We start from the raw sequence: 14,586 nt of genomic DNA, 5'->3' as shown, positions 1-14,586 counted from the left end.
GTGGAATGGTGGAGTATTAATGCTTAAATATGCTGCCTTTACTACCTTATTGCCAGGATGTCATGTGACTGTAGCATCACTGAATTCAGTAATAATCATATATCAATATATCCAATTGAATATATAAAATCTTGGTGTTTATGAAGTTTTACTGTCAAATTCTGTAACATTGACTTACTGAATTAGTTGTGATATTATTTATGGAGATCACTTTTTTAAGACAAGAGCTGCACAGTCAATCTACATATAGTAGTAGCTTTATTGACAGATCAGTATTGACCGCATATACTGCATACTCACGGCTTCATTCTTATAATAAGCCAGCCATACCCAGTTCTAGCCCTTATTGATAAAGAATGTAAATGAAGTACATTCTTTATGGGGTCAATGGTGAAAACAAACCATCAAATTTATGTTAATTATTCAGTGAGCTAACATAAGCAGCTCTGGTTTAGTTGTTTTTGTTTGATTATATGCAAAGTATTTGTGGCCAATGAAACACAGAAGGAGAAACCATGTGCTGTATTTCATGTGCTGTGGAATGTTTGAAACCTGCTATGTGACTTTGGACAACACTGGGACCACAACCAGACAAGGATTTCCTGGGTAAAGATGGCTAGATTTGGTGGCAGACGACAACGTTGGAGGAATGCAGTCATGTACAGTATGCTGATATTTTGAAAGGAATGCCCAAAAGCTATGCATACCTCAGTTGATTAAACATCAATTATAAATTCTTCTGGATGAACAGATCCCACCTGTTGACTTACTGTGACACTGAAGTTAAAAGTTCAGTTTGAAAAAGAGGTTTTTAACAAGGGGAATTATTACAAAGAGGCAGTGAACATTCAGCCCCACATGTCAGAGTGTCTGTCTGCTATATGGAGACTTTGCTGTCCAACTTCCAAACGGAAAAGCATCTGCAGAGCCACTTTGTGACTACATCCACATCTGCTTCTTCAAATTGAACTGCTGTAAAATGTAACTGGAGGCCAATAAATCTTTGTTGTCTTTGTTTTCTATCATTTGTTCCTCATAAACATGTTTCCTTTCTCTGAAGGAAAACAATGCCTTTTTTTGTAAGAGTCGGTACGATGCAGAGAATGGAAGCAATGACATATCTTAACACTGTCAGGTTAGGGTAAGGACAAGGACATTTGCCAGCACAGTTTATTATACCTCAAGAGTGTGTACAGATGATATACAAATCAGATGGAGAAATGAGAGTCTAAGCAAAGTGGGAACAACAGTTGGCATACTGCTCCCAGGGGCCCCGTACACTTCTTCACAGTCAGTTTGACACCAAACACATAATGGGGCAGGCAGGCGGCCTTTAATTTGGCCAGGGCAGGAGTACTCACACACACGCAGAGACCAACACACTGCATTTCACGGTTTGCTCTTTGAGAAACAAACACAAGTATTCCCCATTCTGAAGCTTCCTGAGCGTGTTTATGCTAAAACACAACGGCCATTAAAACCAAACTTAGATAGATGCAGTTAAAACAAAGCTGGCAGGCCGCTGAGCCTCAGTCACTTAATGATTAATTCTTCTCTAAACAAAGGAATACGCTGGAGAGCAGGGCCACATTCAGTTGAATTCATTTACAGTCAAGTGTTTGAGTCTCAGCCACCTGCTGTTGCTGTATCACTTACCATTGATCACAGAGTTCAACGGAAGCGAGGCTGAGTATCAACAAACATTCATTTTCTAGAGAGGAAATCAAATGTTTCACTGTGTTTACATGATGGATTACTACCCACGAGCCCACCTCTCCTGCCTTGGCTGTTTACTCATCACTCATACAGGCAGGATCTGGTTCTGCGGAGTCCCGCCAGGGTCTATCTTTGGACCACAGTTACTTCAGAAAGGATAAGTTTGCAAATTTGCAGAGCTATAAAAGGGTTTTTTGGCCATGGCTTTTCTGCAGCCCACAATCCTGCATATGAGAATGCTATGAAACTTTATGTGATAATTTATATCAAAAGAATACCTGCTAATGCGGGAGCTAACATGCAAGGATTCATTACAGGGAATAATATGGCTTAGTGGTTATGTGATGCAGTGTTGAGGATGTTTAGGCTTTCAATTACAGGGTGGTTGGGGTCAAAAAAAGCTTTGAACCACAGTGATTTAGGGTCTTCCCCCTCTGCCATAACATTTCATCAGAAAGCCATGATTCGAACATGACAGGAGACATTTGACTGAATCAGCAGACCCTCATTATAAGGGCAGGTCAAGACAATGTGCACTTGGGACACATCTGAAGCACATCAGAATCTAATAATGATCCTCTGTGGCTGTTTTTCTGTTTAAACTGCCTCTGTTAATCCTATATGTCTCAGTAACTGACAAAGGCAAAGAGCTGAACATGAGATGGAATATGCCATTTGTCACGGCTACCATGTTCAGCAACGGTGACAAGTTAAAATGTGAATTTACTGCTGTCTTGGTCCTCTGCCAAGTGGGTACAATGCTGCTTACTGCCAGATGGAAAAAGAGGACTCTTCCACATTTGTTCTGCGATCAAGTGAATACTGCTTTATCCTATTTTGATGCTACATTAATTTATCTTTTTGACCACTGGAAAAAAGCTATAAACATAACACTGACAAATTCGCTCATAAAGATGTTGTGGCATGTTATTTACACATTGGCTTTCAGTTGTTTTATTTAGTGTTAATTTATGAGCTTAAAGACACTGGCAGGCATATTTTCCAGTCTTTGCTAAGCTAACTGGCTGCTGATGTAGCATATTTAATGGACAGATGACACTGGTATCGACCTTCTCAGCAAACTCTTCGAAATCGGATAAGCATATTTCCCAAAATGTTATTCTTTTAAAGGTCCAGTGTGTAGAATTTAGTGCCATCTAGCAGTGTAGTTGCAGATTGCAACTGCCTTGCTTCACCCTCCTGTTCCAAGCCTGACGGATAAACTACGGTGGCCCTCAAACGCATAAGAAACTGCCTTATTTAGAGCCGGTTTGTCCATTCTGGGGTACTGTAGAAATTTGGCAATTCACAACTCCACAGATGGGAGATATAAATGGCTCAATGTAACAAATCTTATTTCCAGGTGATTATACACTAGTAAAAAACATTCCTATAAATATTATATTCCATTTCTGCCAATATATCCTCCTCAATGTTACACACTGGACCATTAATTTAAAAAAGTATTCATTGGGGCAGCTTTAAAACAATCCTCATGTAGATCTCATCTATACTGGCCCGTTTGGAGGCTGACTGGCTGATGTTCCATCCTCCAGATGAAAAAGATCTTAAGAGAGTCTGTGAGATAAGACACCAGCATAATATCACCAAGAACATCATCCACACATAGCAGCATTATCAATCACTCACACTTTCATGACTGAGGATTCCTTTTGAGATCGCTCCACCTTCGCCTGGCTGGACTGCACCAAGCCAAATCAAATTAGGGACCCAGAGTGTGATGAAACACAGCATACCAGAACTCCCATGTGAATCCTGCACCTCTTCATAACAATGTCCGATAAGAGTTTGGGAGGATAGGAGAGCATTATCCACCATCCCATGGCCTGCCAACTTTCTTTCTCCCACCACCTTATCAAAAACTCAGCAATGCCCAACAAATAAATGTGGTGGAAAAGCTGTAAAGAATCCCAGAACTGTAATGGTTATAATGGCTTTGTTGTCTTAACTTGTATGATAAGTAATGTATTGACAAAAATGTCTGTTTCTGACAGATGTATCAGGACAATAATAATCCACATAACACTGTTTATTCTGTTTTATTCATGCGTTCTGATTTCCCCTGATGGTCTCCCAGCTGTTGTGATGTTTCTGTGAAATACTGTGTTGATTCCTGGAGGCCAGAGAGAGCAGGAGGCTGTTTTGAGCGGGCTGTATGCTCTCGCTCACGCTGCGTAATTGGCTCTCCGAGACAAGGTATCCCACTCCCTGACTAACGCATCCCACCTCTGTCCATCCATCTATCTATCCATCCATCCATCCATCCAACCCCTCTGCAGTTTCCCCAGCTGGCACCATCTCTCTTCCAAGCTCAGCTACTATTATACACACCACATTAGCCGCATTAGAATAACAGGGCTGCAAAAATGACCATGACCTGTTTCTAGAGTTGTGGTTTCAGCTAATGATCTGCTAAAACCTTAGAAGTTGTACAGTCATAACCTTAAGGTAGTCATTTTTCAGATTTAGATTCCAGAACATGAGCAGTAGGGTGGTGTCAGTGAAACTTGTATTAGCAATGCAAGAAAACTGCGAAATCACCCACTCATGATGACTAGAATGACACTGGTTGACAGGCACACGTTGATGACTACACCCTGTTTATAGCTGCAGTTCATAAATCACCTCCTAACATGCAGTCTTACATCTGGAGACTTTGAGTCACTGCTTTCATTCTGTGCTTTATTTTTACTCAGAATGTTTTTTCCTAATAAAAACACAAAACATGTTTTCATATTGTGTCAAAGCATCTTCAGAGAAAAGGATCTGTCCTGATTTTTACCAGAGGAATGTTTTCAGTGGTATGGCCGGAGTGTTTGATGCCCAAGATCGAGATATTGAATTATTTTCTCATAATATCCGGGGAGACAACGCCAAGTTATACCGCAAGTCATCTGACTGGCAGACAGGGGATAATCCATCAAATATTTCAGGTTGCTGTGCACTCATTGTATAAACCACATGGAAAAGGTATTGAGTTGTATAATTTGGTGCAGAAAAGCACGGTGTGTATATATGTGACACATTGTGATCGGTCCCTCTCTGCCAGCAGAGTTAGACTTGAAGCCTGAAAATATGTCTGACAGCTGTGGGGAAAACATATGCAGCTGATAAGCTTGAGTTAAAACAACTGCCTGTTCAGCTGGAGGTGATCACAAAATATTTCTACCAGGAAAGACACATTCCAGTTTTGACAAGACTCAGTTCTAATTAAGCCACCTCAAACCCAAAACACACGCAAGAAAGAAAAGAGAACTTAAATTAGAAATGCCACGTTGCTGATTTTAGTCAGCAGGCCACATGCTGGTGTCAGCATAACAAAAATATATTGTAATGAGTTCAAGAGCTCTTAATAAAAAGTCTTACATGCATGCTTGTGTGCACAGCATGGACAGTATTACGACTATTACATGTTGTACTGTTATATTAAACTTAGTTGTCCCTTTGGACCCATGCTTCCTTACAACATCTGCACAAATCAATAACCAATGACAAAATCATGACTGATAACATGAGTGAGCAAATCAAATTTGAAAATGCTGCCACCTAGTGAGCATGTTCGGCTGATAATTGGTAATATTACACAGAGATAAAACTTATTTAAATACAGATGTTGGTACAAACCTAAATGACAAATATATTGTTAGATAAAAATTCCAGTAGTAGAAACTCATGTGAAAAACAATTAACCAAATGTCTGTGTGCACAGTTAGGTCCAGGTACATTACCATTAGAAGTAGGCGATTGTTAGTTATAGTATTAGGCAGTTCTAGTCATTTTATGTTTTATTGCTCATTGTATGATCATTTAAGTGCTATGCTTTTCAGTAAAATGTCATTCAGCTTTATTAATTTCTGTTGATTGGATGATTATAAAACATAAATTGTGTGTTATGAAGGGAGCCATTTTTGTACAGATCTTATTTGTAGAGCTTGGGAGAGGAGTGAAAGTCCTTTATTTGCGATGTGATTTGATATTATATATCAGCAGTTATTGACAGTACAGCAATACTAGTTGGCACTGCTTTATTATATATACTCCTGCATTTACACCAGCAAATGGCTTGTTATGGAATACTTTTAATGTTTCTTATTGATACAATTTGGACCATCAATTACATTTAATGCATATAATCCTTCAGGATCATCTTGCATTGCAGGCTGCAGCATATTTGATTATCTTGACAGTCATTACTGTTCAGTTAATTTGATTCATCTTTTTAGTCAGGATTGGTTATATTACACCACATGATTAAGTCCTAATATGGACATAATATAGTTATGATTAAGACTTATACATTGGGGAATGGTACAGGAATTCTTATTTTTAACAAGTGCCTCACTAATCTTGTGGTTAAAGTTGGCTACAAGCTTTAAGAACATGGACTTCAAGACTGCAGTCCTGCCTGTAGCCACTTGGTGTTGCTCTCTCAACATGTATTATGCTGCTGAGGGTTATTCATGACATTTAGGGATAGCACAATAAATTGATGAAATATTACAGGCTCATCTTTCATGACGTATACTGATAAGTCAATATCCAAGGTAAAAGCCTAATTTTTCTTATTAAATCTATATTACAAGCACATAGGATGGGATGGCGATAAAGAGAAGCAGTGCAGTTAGTAAGTGATTTTAAAACTTTAGTGACAATTAAGGTGTGCACTGTGCAAAATGGGCTGCAACTCAATTACAGGAAAATGTATCAATACACGTCCCCCGCAACTATTGACTTTTATGGGCCTACACACCTGACAATACTGCACATGTTTACCACTCAGTACTGCAGAGACAAGCCCATTAAGACATCTAAGTAAGAAACATAAAGTTTAAACTGAAGTTAAAAACATTAACTATGTGGAAATACAATTTTATATGTATTTTGTTTCAAACATTTGAGAACATTTCTCGTGCTTTATACCAGAAGTGAATAACAGTAGCACCTAAAACTATGAGGCATTACAATAGGAATTGTCATATAATACATGGAACACAGAGGTCTTAATGAAATTTTGCTGTCAAATTCGATACTTGGAACAAAATCTGTTCTGTTCTGTTCTGCTGTTTTCTTCAATATCCTAGGGTCTTACTGCTCTGTCAAGTAGTGGCCAGAAACGTCCCAAAACTCATCATCATCATCGTTAGAGCGGTGCAGGGAGCGAAGGCTGATCCTCTGTCTTGGAAGGAAATTCCATCACTTCAGTCTTCACCTCCTCGTCAATCAGTCCTCCCAAGTCAGCACCAGCCGCTTGGGCATCAGATGAATGCTGACGTGCTGAGAAAGAGAGCGAAAACGCTGCTAAAAAAACCCTGTCATCATCATATACATTTTCATAAATTAAATGCTTGTGGAGAGCATGCAGCTCTGGTGGCAGGAAATGACAAACTTCGTGAAACAAACATTTCCAAGGCTGGAAAAAGCTTGAATGTAACCATAAATACTAAAATGTAAGCAAATGTAAAACCAATTAACTCAAGGAGGGAAAACAGCACAAACAGATATATACTTTCTATCCACTCCAAGACGAGTGAACTGTACGAAAGCCTATTACGGCAAGTACCTATTTCCCAAAATGAGTGGGGAAATGGGTGGCTTTGAAGCAAACATCTATCAAACATTTTACAGTTTTCTCAAATGAGCAATCAGGGGTATTGATGTACACAGACTCTTAAGTACAGATCTGTGGTTTTCGTTCAAAGGGCTTTTGCTGACAAATCAAATGAGCTGAGCCATCTTTTCTAGACAGAGCAAAGCATCTAACGCCGTCTAAAGTAATTTGACAACATTAAACATGTAGACAGTCAGTGGACAGATGGAGGTAACTCTGTATGGAGTTGTCAAACTAGTATACTGTTTATAGTTTGATTTAAAGTAGGTCAAAGGTCAGAATAATTAGAAAAGTCAGTACGCAATACCCATAGTTTTGTGACGTGTTGGCAGTAACTACCAGAGTGCCCAAGTTAAGACTGCAAGCCTGTGGAAGTGTATTAGAGCTCACTGGGACAAACTTGTTATTAATGAGGCCATCCTGTGGCTTGTGCAAATACACAGAGCACAGACTCTTTGCTGCTTTTATTTAATTTTCACATAATGAACCAATAAGTAGGATCACACATAATATATTACAGTCATAATCGGATGAGAGTGAAAAAGAATTTATGAGCAGAGAGAAGTAATATAGTTGATAAAGCAATTAAATCAGGGTGCCCTAGTGGTCGAGTGGTCCTAAGGCACAACATCCTCAATTTGATTCCAGCCGGTGACCTTTGTCGCAGGTCATACCCCTCTCTCTTGCACACCTCCAGCATAAAACTGGGCAAACTGTTTTTGTGATGAAATCTTTAGAAAAGGAGCTTTTTTTAATGTGGCATCAAGTCTCGGGCTAAGTTTTATTGTGTGTTTTTCACAGATGGGAAACACTGTCTACCACTCGGAGGTGTGTAAACATGCACTTGAGTGCTCAAGACTGCAGGTTTAGGTATTTGAACAGATGCTGAATTCGCTTGATTTTTGAGGGTGCTACCCATCGTCCCACAAAGAATTTCACAGAAGCAATGACACAGATGCTGGATAGTGGTGAGACAGTTTCTAGAAGAGCACAGAAAGCAAAGACAATAAGCTATTGTATCGCATTATTTCCTGTTGGTACATAACAGTAAAGTGCATTAATTTCTTCAGTTTAAAAGTTCATTTTCGACCTAGGAAACGGTTTGACCAGCAAAAAAAGCTTCCTAGCTTTTTTTCCACAGCATATGTGTTTGAAAACTCAGCAACTCAGCTGTTGGAGCTAGTGCGTCAGCTGAGGAAAACTGCAAGATGTGGTTGAAAGATCTGGAAAGAGTTACTAGACCTTGAGTTGATCAATTGAGATGATTTTTTTGTCACACTTTCTTGTATACCAATTGCAAAAATAGTATACTATAACAATACTGTAGTCCAAACTGTATAGAATTAGTATGCAGGGTATGTAAGACACACATAATAACTTAAGAGGGTCTGAGGTCCTTCTGAATGGCTCTGAACAGCTGTATCACAGCGTCCGTCCATGCCTCTCTTTGATGTTGGTTGCTAACTCGAGCCAGCGTCTGAGTGGTGTACACCAGGGTCAGCACCGTCCTCTCAAAGTCCTGTTGGCTCAGAGGTTGCCGGTGCTGGGCGAGCTCTGCTGTCAGACGGCGAATGTCGGAGAGCCTCTTGGGGACGATGTCGTCACAGATGACCTCCAGCTTCTCCACGCTCCTCAGGGAGGCCAGCTCCTCATCTGGGATCAGCATGGTGTTCTCCACACCTTGGATCTGCATTCCAGCTAGCAGGATCTGGGAGACACAGGTCCATCAAGAAAAATATTCAAGAAGTATCCAACCCAACTAAGCTTACCAAAAACCAGCTAGTACCAATCTACCAAAGACACTATTTATTTACTTCTTTGTGAAGTGAACTGAAGACAACATTTTAGTTAATGTTCCTTTGATCAATGTTCAGAAAACTTTGGGTAAACATTCTTCACATTTCTGGTCATGATTAGCAGGGCAGCAGCAGTACACAATGTCAGTGGAAGATGGACAAAAATGTGTGACTTGGACAGATCCTTTGCACATTCTCGACAAATGTACATTTGTTGCCAGTAATCAACCACTGAGCCATGAACTATTTCAGCACTTTTAAACCTACAGGATCTAAACTGACCTCAAAAAGCAGGTTGACATCATCCACTGAACGCTGGAATGTGGGGTTGAGGAGCGAATATGTCTCTCGCTTTATCCTATATGCAGATGGATACAGCGCTAAAACACATAAGGACAGGAAATTGGATTAGAGGATCTTCCTCGTATTGAAGTAATTAGGCACCACATTATCCCACGTGGCATGCATGTGGGTGGGCCAGAGGTTGAGTACACACAGATACATTACTGCTCAAATATTATGCAGGTGTGATAGAATCTGGCTCCAGCTGTGCAGAAGGTAATTGGTCTTCGACCTGAGCAACAGATGCTCCTATATTTACAAGTGGTGGTGGCCGGTGCATTTAGAGGTGAGATATATGTGCTCACAGAGGGGCAGGTGTTGCTGACCTCATTTGGCCAGATTTCAAAGTGTCAGTATATGTGTAGCAGACCAGTGACCCCCTAATCTAAGGTGTCCAAATAGAGCTGCAATGAAACCCCCCTGGGTCTCAGCTTGAGGAAACAGTTGCTGCTGCCACATCTCTATGATAAAATGCCAAGAAATCCATATTTTACTGGAGGTGATAACCAGAGGCAATTCCACATGGTCATATACCTCTTATCCAGAGGTAGAAAGTAACTAAGTACATTTACTCAAGTACTTTAAAGAAATACTGCTACAGTTACTACAGTGTAGTTTTTAGTTATTTACTTTCATTCCTCAGCAATGCTTTTAATTCACTCTTTTTATTATTTTATTGTTATTGTTTTATTATTTTATATAACAGCTGAATTGCCTAGTCACTTAGCAAGACAAACAGTTAAGTTATGGATAAGAATATGATGCATAGTTAGAGGCCCTTTGAAAAATATGCTTATTCTCTGTAAACCAAAACAACGAGCTTAAAGACACTAAATTGCTCTGTGTATAAAGGTAAACTGCAGGCTATTCTCTGTGGATTCGTCAGTTTTACACACAGCTGTTTGATTCAGAGATCTTTTTGTACTGTAGTAATTCCACTGATACAAGGACACGTTAAAGCTGCACTAATAAAGCAGAGGGTCAGTGTGTACATCTCTTTCTTCTCATACTTACATTTTAATCATTTTCTCTAATAGTTATCTTTGCAATGCTGTTACTTTTGCTTAAATTACTTATATTACTTATTACACCACTATCTTTATTCCTATAATCTAGAGGTGTCACCTCTTTAAATAATTGAAATTCAGTACTTTATGAGGTTTAAAAAACCTAAGAGAGAAAAGTTAGACTTCTTTTTAGCTTTTATCTACTCAAAGAGAGATCTTTCAGTTTACTGACTGAAAATACAAGAAATGTTTTAAATTCTTCGAAATTATTAATCAAATAAGAAGGACATATTTGTGTCCAAGATCATGAACTAGACGGATCTTACAACTCCATATTTGCATTTTTCATTTAAAGTGCTATGTGATAGAGAGCAGATATTCCCACTGGTTATGGAAAGTCTTTGGGAGGTCAAGTCCAAACAAGGCTGCAAGAAGGAAAGACAAGCAGACGGGTCACACAAGGATGCTAAGAAACCCCATGCACATTTTTCCCTTTCCATATTGTTTATAATATGACTACTATTGCTGCCCAGAATCCATAAAAGTCTTCATACTATAATGGCCTCTATTGTGTGAGACTCCAAGACCAATTTGATGACACTGCTTCAGGAGAGTGAAGTGAAACACAAAGTTGATTAGAGCTGAAAGGGGATTCCCAGAATAATGTAAGTCAAGACTACCTTTGAGCATCTCCAGATAATCTCACACGCTTTTTCCACTGTCTCACATATACAGTTACCATCCAGTGCTTGGCTGTGTAAGCCAGCACACAGATCACACACACACAGATCTTAATGAGGTATACAGTATAAACACTGGGCTTCATCTGAATTCAGATCCAATCTTCCTTCAACCCTACAGTGGCATCTACGGTGCGCTGCCTCGCCAATTCTGCAGTAATGATCAGCCCTGCTGCCCGCAGCTTCGCCGGCCCAATACATTTAGCTTTATAGCATTTGTTAGGCCAGCCAAAGCCACATGCACTGGCTGCTCTCCTCGTGTACCTGCTTCCTGCTTGGGTGACTGCCAGTCACAGCTCCAGATTTGTTTTCTCAGTCGAACCACCATTCAGAATGTATACACATGAAATCTGTATCTCTGTGTTGCAGTGTTGGAATAATAAAGCCTAACAGTTTGGTACATTTGTGTAATCCTCAAAATATTATCTCAAACCTTTCACCCCTAAAACCTGCTCTAACCAACAGAGCCATAGCCAGGACTTTAGGAATTCTGAGGTCAAGAGTTCAAAGTTTCCCAGTGCAACCCCATCCCACCCTTTTCACTAAAAATATCTATTCTTGCCTAGAGTTAGATGAGTAGATCGATACCACTGTGTCCAGTTATACATTTAATGTACAGACAGTTAGCTTAGTAGGTGCTTGTAGATGGATTCTGTGACTTTCCCCCCACATTTCCAGTATTAATGCTAAGCTAAGCTAACTGGCTGCTGTCTCCAGCCATATATTTAGCTTACTGACATGAGAGTGGAATGAGAAAATGAAACCGCCGGTGTTTGTTTTAGAGACCACACGCTCACCCAGTAAAAATATAACCACAGATTTTTTATTGACACTCACAAGAGCAATGCGTTTTACTCCGCACGTCCAGTATTTATGCAAAGGTAAGTTAACCGTCTCCTGGACATGGCTTCATATTTACGGCCCAGATGTGAGGCTGGTGTTGTTCTTCTCATTTAAAATGTAAAACTATTTCTATTTATTAAAATATTTCCTGTAAATTGTTCTGCACATGGTTAGCAACAAGCTGTTTCAAGACCTTCTTTGTAATTTAACTGTAGAACGGAAATTCCTTCCTAAAGTTGTCACCCTCTCACCCCTGCAAACACCAAGAAACAGCACTGGCATTATTTCCCAATAGAGCCAACACTGATGTGCAGCATCACAACTAGTATGTAAAGATTTACACTGCTTATTGAATGACTCCCGGATGCACGATCAGCAGCGGAGGAGGAGTGCCTGCGCAGTCATATTAGATACTGAAGAGACACTCCAGGTTCAGTGGGGCATTGTCAATGTAAACAAAACAGCACCGCGGGGAAAGTGTTCTCATTAGAACAAGGGTTATGTTACTGAAGGATGGAGGAGATGCAGGGAAACGACAGCTCGGCGGCAACCCAATGCTGATTTACATTTAAAATTAATAATCTGTGATTTACATAAAAGTTGCCTGCTACTGTCTGCCATTGTTTGCTGCAACACAATATCCTTACAGTAAAGTATGTGTTTTATGTTTCCAGCGCTGGAAACAGCAGTTCGGAATGAAAATGTTATTGCTGGTTAATGCTGACATAGTTGGAGCAGGAGAGCTGTAGACACAAAAACAGGCTGTGTGTCTTATAACATTTATAAAGCTACAAACAAATTCCTGCATGGAAAAGACACATTTGTGTTTGTGTCGCACATTTGTAGCGGCTAAGTAAATCAGGTAGAGGACTCAGTGGCAGCATGCAGGCTAAAAGCAAAGTTTATAGTGTATATGGTCAAAAACAGGTTTTAGGAACAGTCTGGCAAAAGGCAGAACAAAAAGGGCAAGGCAGGTAGGCCAAACATCTAAAAAAAAAAAAAAGGCGAAGGATAATAATAAGAAAGGCTGCAGAAGGTTGAATCATGAAGGCTGGGTTACACAACGGGCAATCTGGCAGGGAACTGAAGGGAAGGGTTTCATACTGAGTAGCAGATGAGGGGATTGGGAACAGGTGCACAGCTGGGTGTGGAGGTCAGGGCTGTGTCTGAAATCACTCACGACCCACTATATAGTCCCCCATGAGTTTGCCATTTCACAGTGCTGTCTGAATAGATGAGAGCAGCCCATTCAGGTACTTCGGCCTTGCGTTAAGCCCCTGTCCCCTTTTGGGTAAACGCAGCCTCTTTAATTTAATTGGCGGTAAATGTAAATTCCGAGATCTTTGCCAATTTAATACAGTAAAATAAGAATACCGCGTTCCTTTTTAGCTATTAGGAGCCAAAACCCTATGGCCAGCATGGCAGACAGTGAGGCTGTGTCTTTTCAGATCAACGATCAGCATTGTTATATAAAAAAAGGCTTAATGAAATATCGGTTGATTAGTGTCCTTTCAGTCCATTCATGCTGTTTACAAGGTTCATTATTAGAAAGTATCTCAGTTTATGTGAATTATAGAGGTATATAATGTGAAATACCTTCTGCTCCAAAACTCCATTTCAAAGTATTTTATGTTAGGGCCATATTCTTTCACAGTAGAAACTTTAGTTACACCATCACTAAGACTACTGATTTATTTAAATCTACAGTTATAATTGGCACACATGTCATTGACTCAGTAATATCATTAACTAACCTGTGATGAAGTATTTGCCACAGACAGACACATACTGACTGTACGGGTCTCACGGTTTATCATTTTTATCCTCTCTGCAGATTGCCTAAAGCCACAGATCTTTTCTTTTACTGTCCTTTCTGATTAGGAAAGTAAAGAAAGTCGTAAACTGGCTTTTTTTATTGTTTGATGTGCATAATGTGACGCAGCAGCTCTTAGGCATGGTGCCACTAGTCACTTTTACAGCGCTTGTTTCACCCAAAAGGGGGCGTGGTCGTCCTGAAGAGAAGATAATGACATATGGCTGCTCTCATCTGTGAGGATTATTATACCCTGTATAGTGGACTCAAAGTACCCCACAATGCATTGTGAAAAGTAATGTACAACCGATGTCTAGCGACCCAACTCATGTCAAGCCCTCTTCTGTAAATCGCCATTGGCAGTTAAGTTAAAACTAGGGCAACAGTTTTTTATTAGAAGAAGATAGAAGAAAAAGATAGAAGAAGATATACTTTATTGATCCCCTAGGGGGAAATTGTTTTTTTCACTTTTTTTTTATACACACACACAGGCTGAAATGCACACTTCATGCACATGTGGACATGCAGCCTTACCAGCGCCCCATGAGCAGCAAAAATTACATTTGGTTACATAAACACTAGAGAAATTCTTGTGGTTGGTTTATTTTAATCTTTCTTCATTGGCCAGCAACAATTTGGAGAGAGAGGGACCACCTCTTCTCTGGCAAGCAGTCTTTCCTCTGCACCATCAAGATATAAG

At 39.9% G+C, this 14,586-nt stretch overlaps 1 protein-coding gene across 1 annotated transcript in view; it reads right to left on the bottom strand.

Annotated features, from left to right (window-relative positions):
* Positions 1–5,748: 5,748 nt before the first annotated feature.
* The window catches only part of LOC118336438 (protein FAM180A), a 12,663-nt gene continuing 3,825 nt past the window's right edge, over positions 5,749–14,586 (bottom strand). The window contains exons 2-3 of the mRNA XM_035673095.1: positions 9,424–9,521; positions 5,749–9,053 (exon numbers count right to left, since the gene is read on the bottom strand). Of these exons, the coding sequence (XP_035528988.1) occupies positions 8,724–9,053; positions 9,424–9,521 (428 nt within the window). The 3' untranslated portion in view covers positions 5,749–8,723. The remainder of the gene's footprint in view (positions 9,054–9,423; positions 9,522–14,586) is intronic.

Source organism: Morone saxatilis, unplaced genomic scaffold (assembly GCF_004916995.1).
Source record: "Morone saxatilis isolate NCDOM2014 unplaced genomic scaffold, NCSU_SB_2.0 Contig10, whole genome shotgun sequence".
NCBI classification, from domain to species: Eukaryota; Metazoa; Chordata; class Actinopteri; family Moronidae; genus Morone; species Morone saxatilis.
Note: the sequence above shows the minus strand (reverse complement) of the source record. Positions and strands in the feature narration are given on the sequence as shown.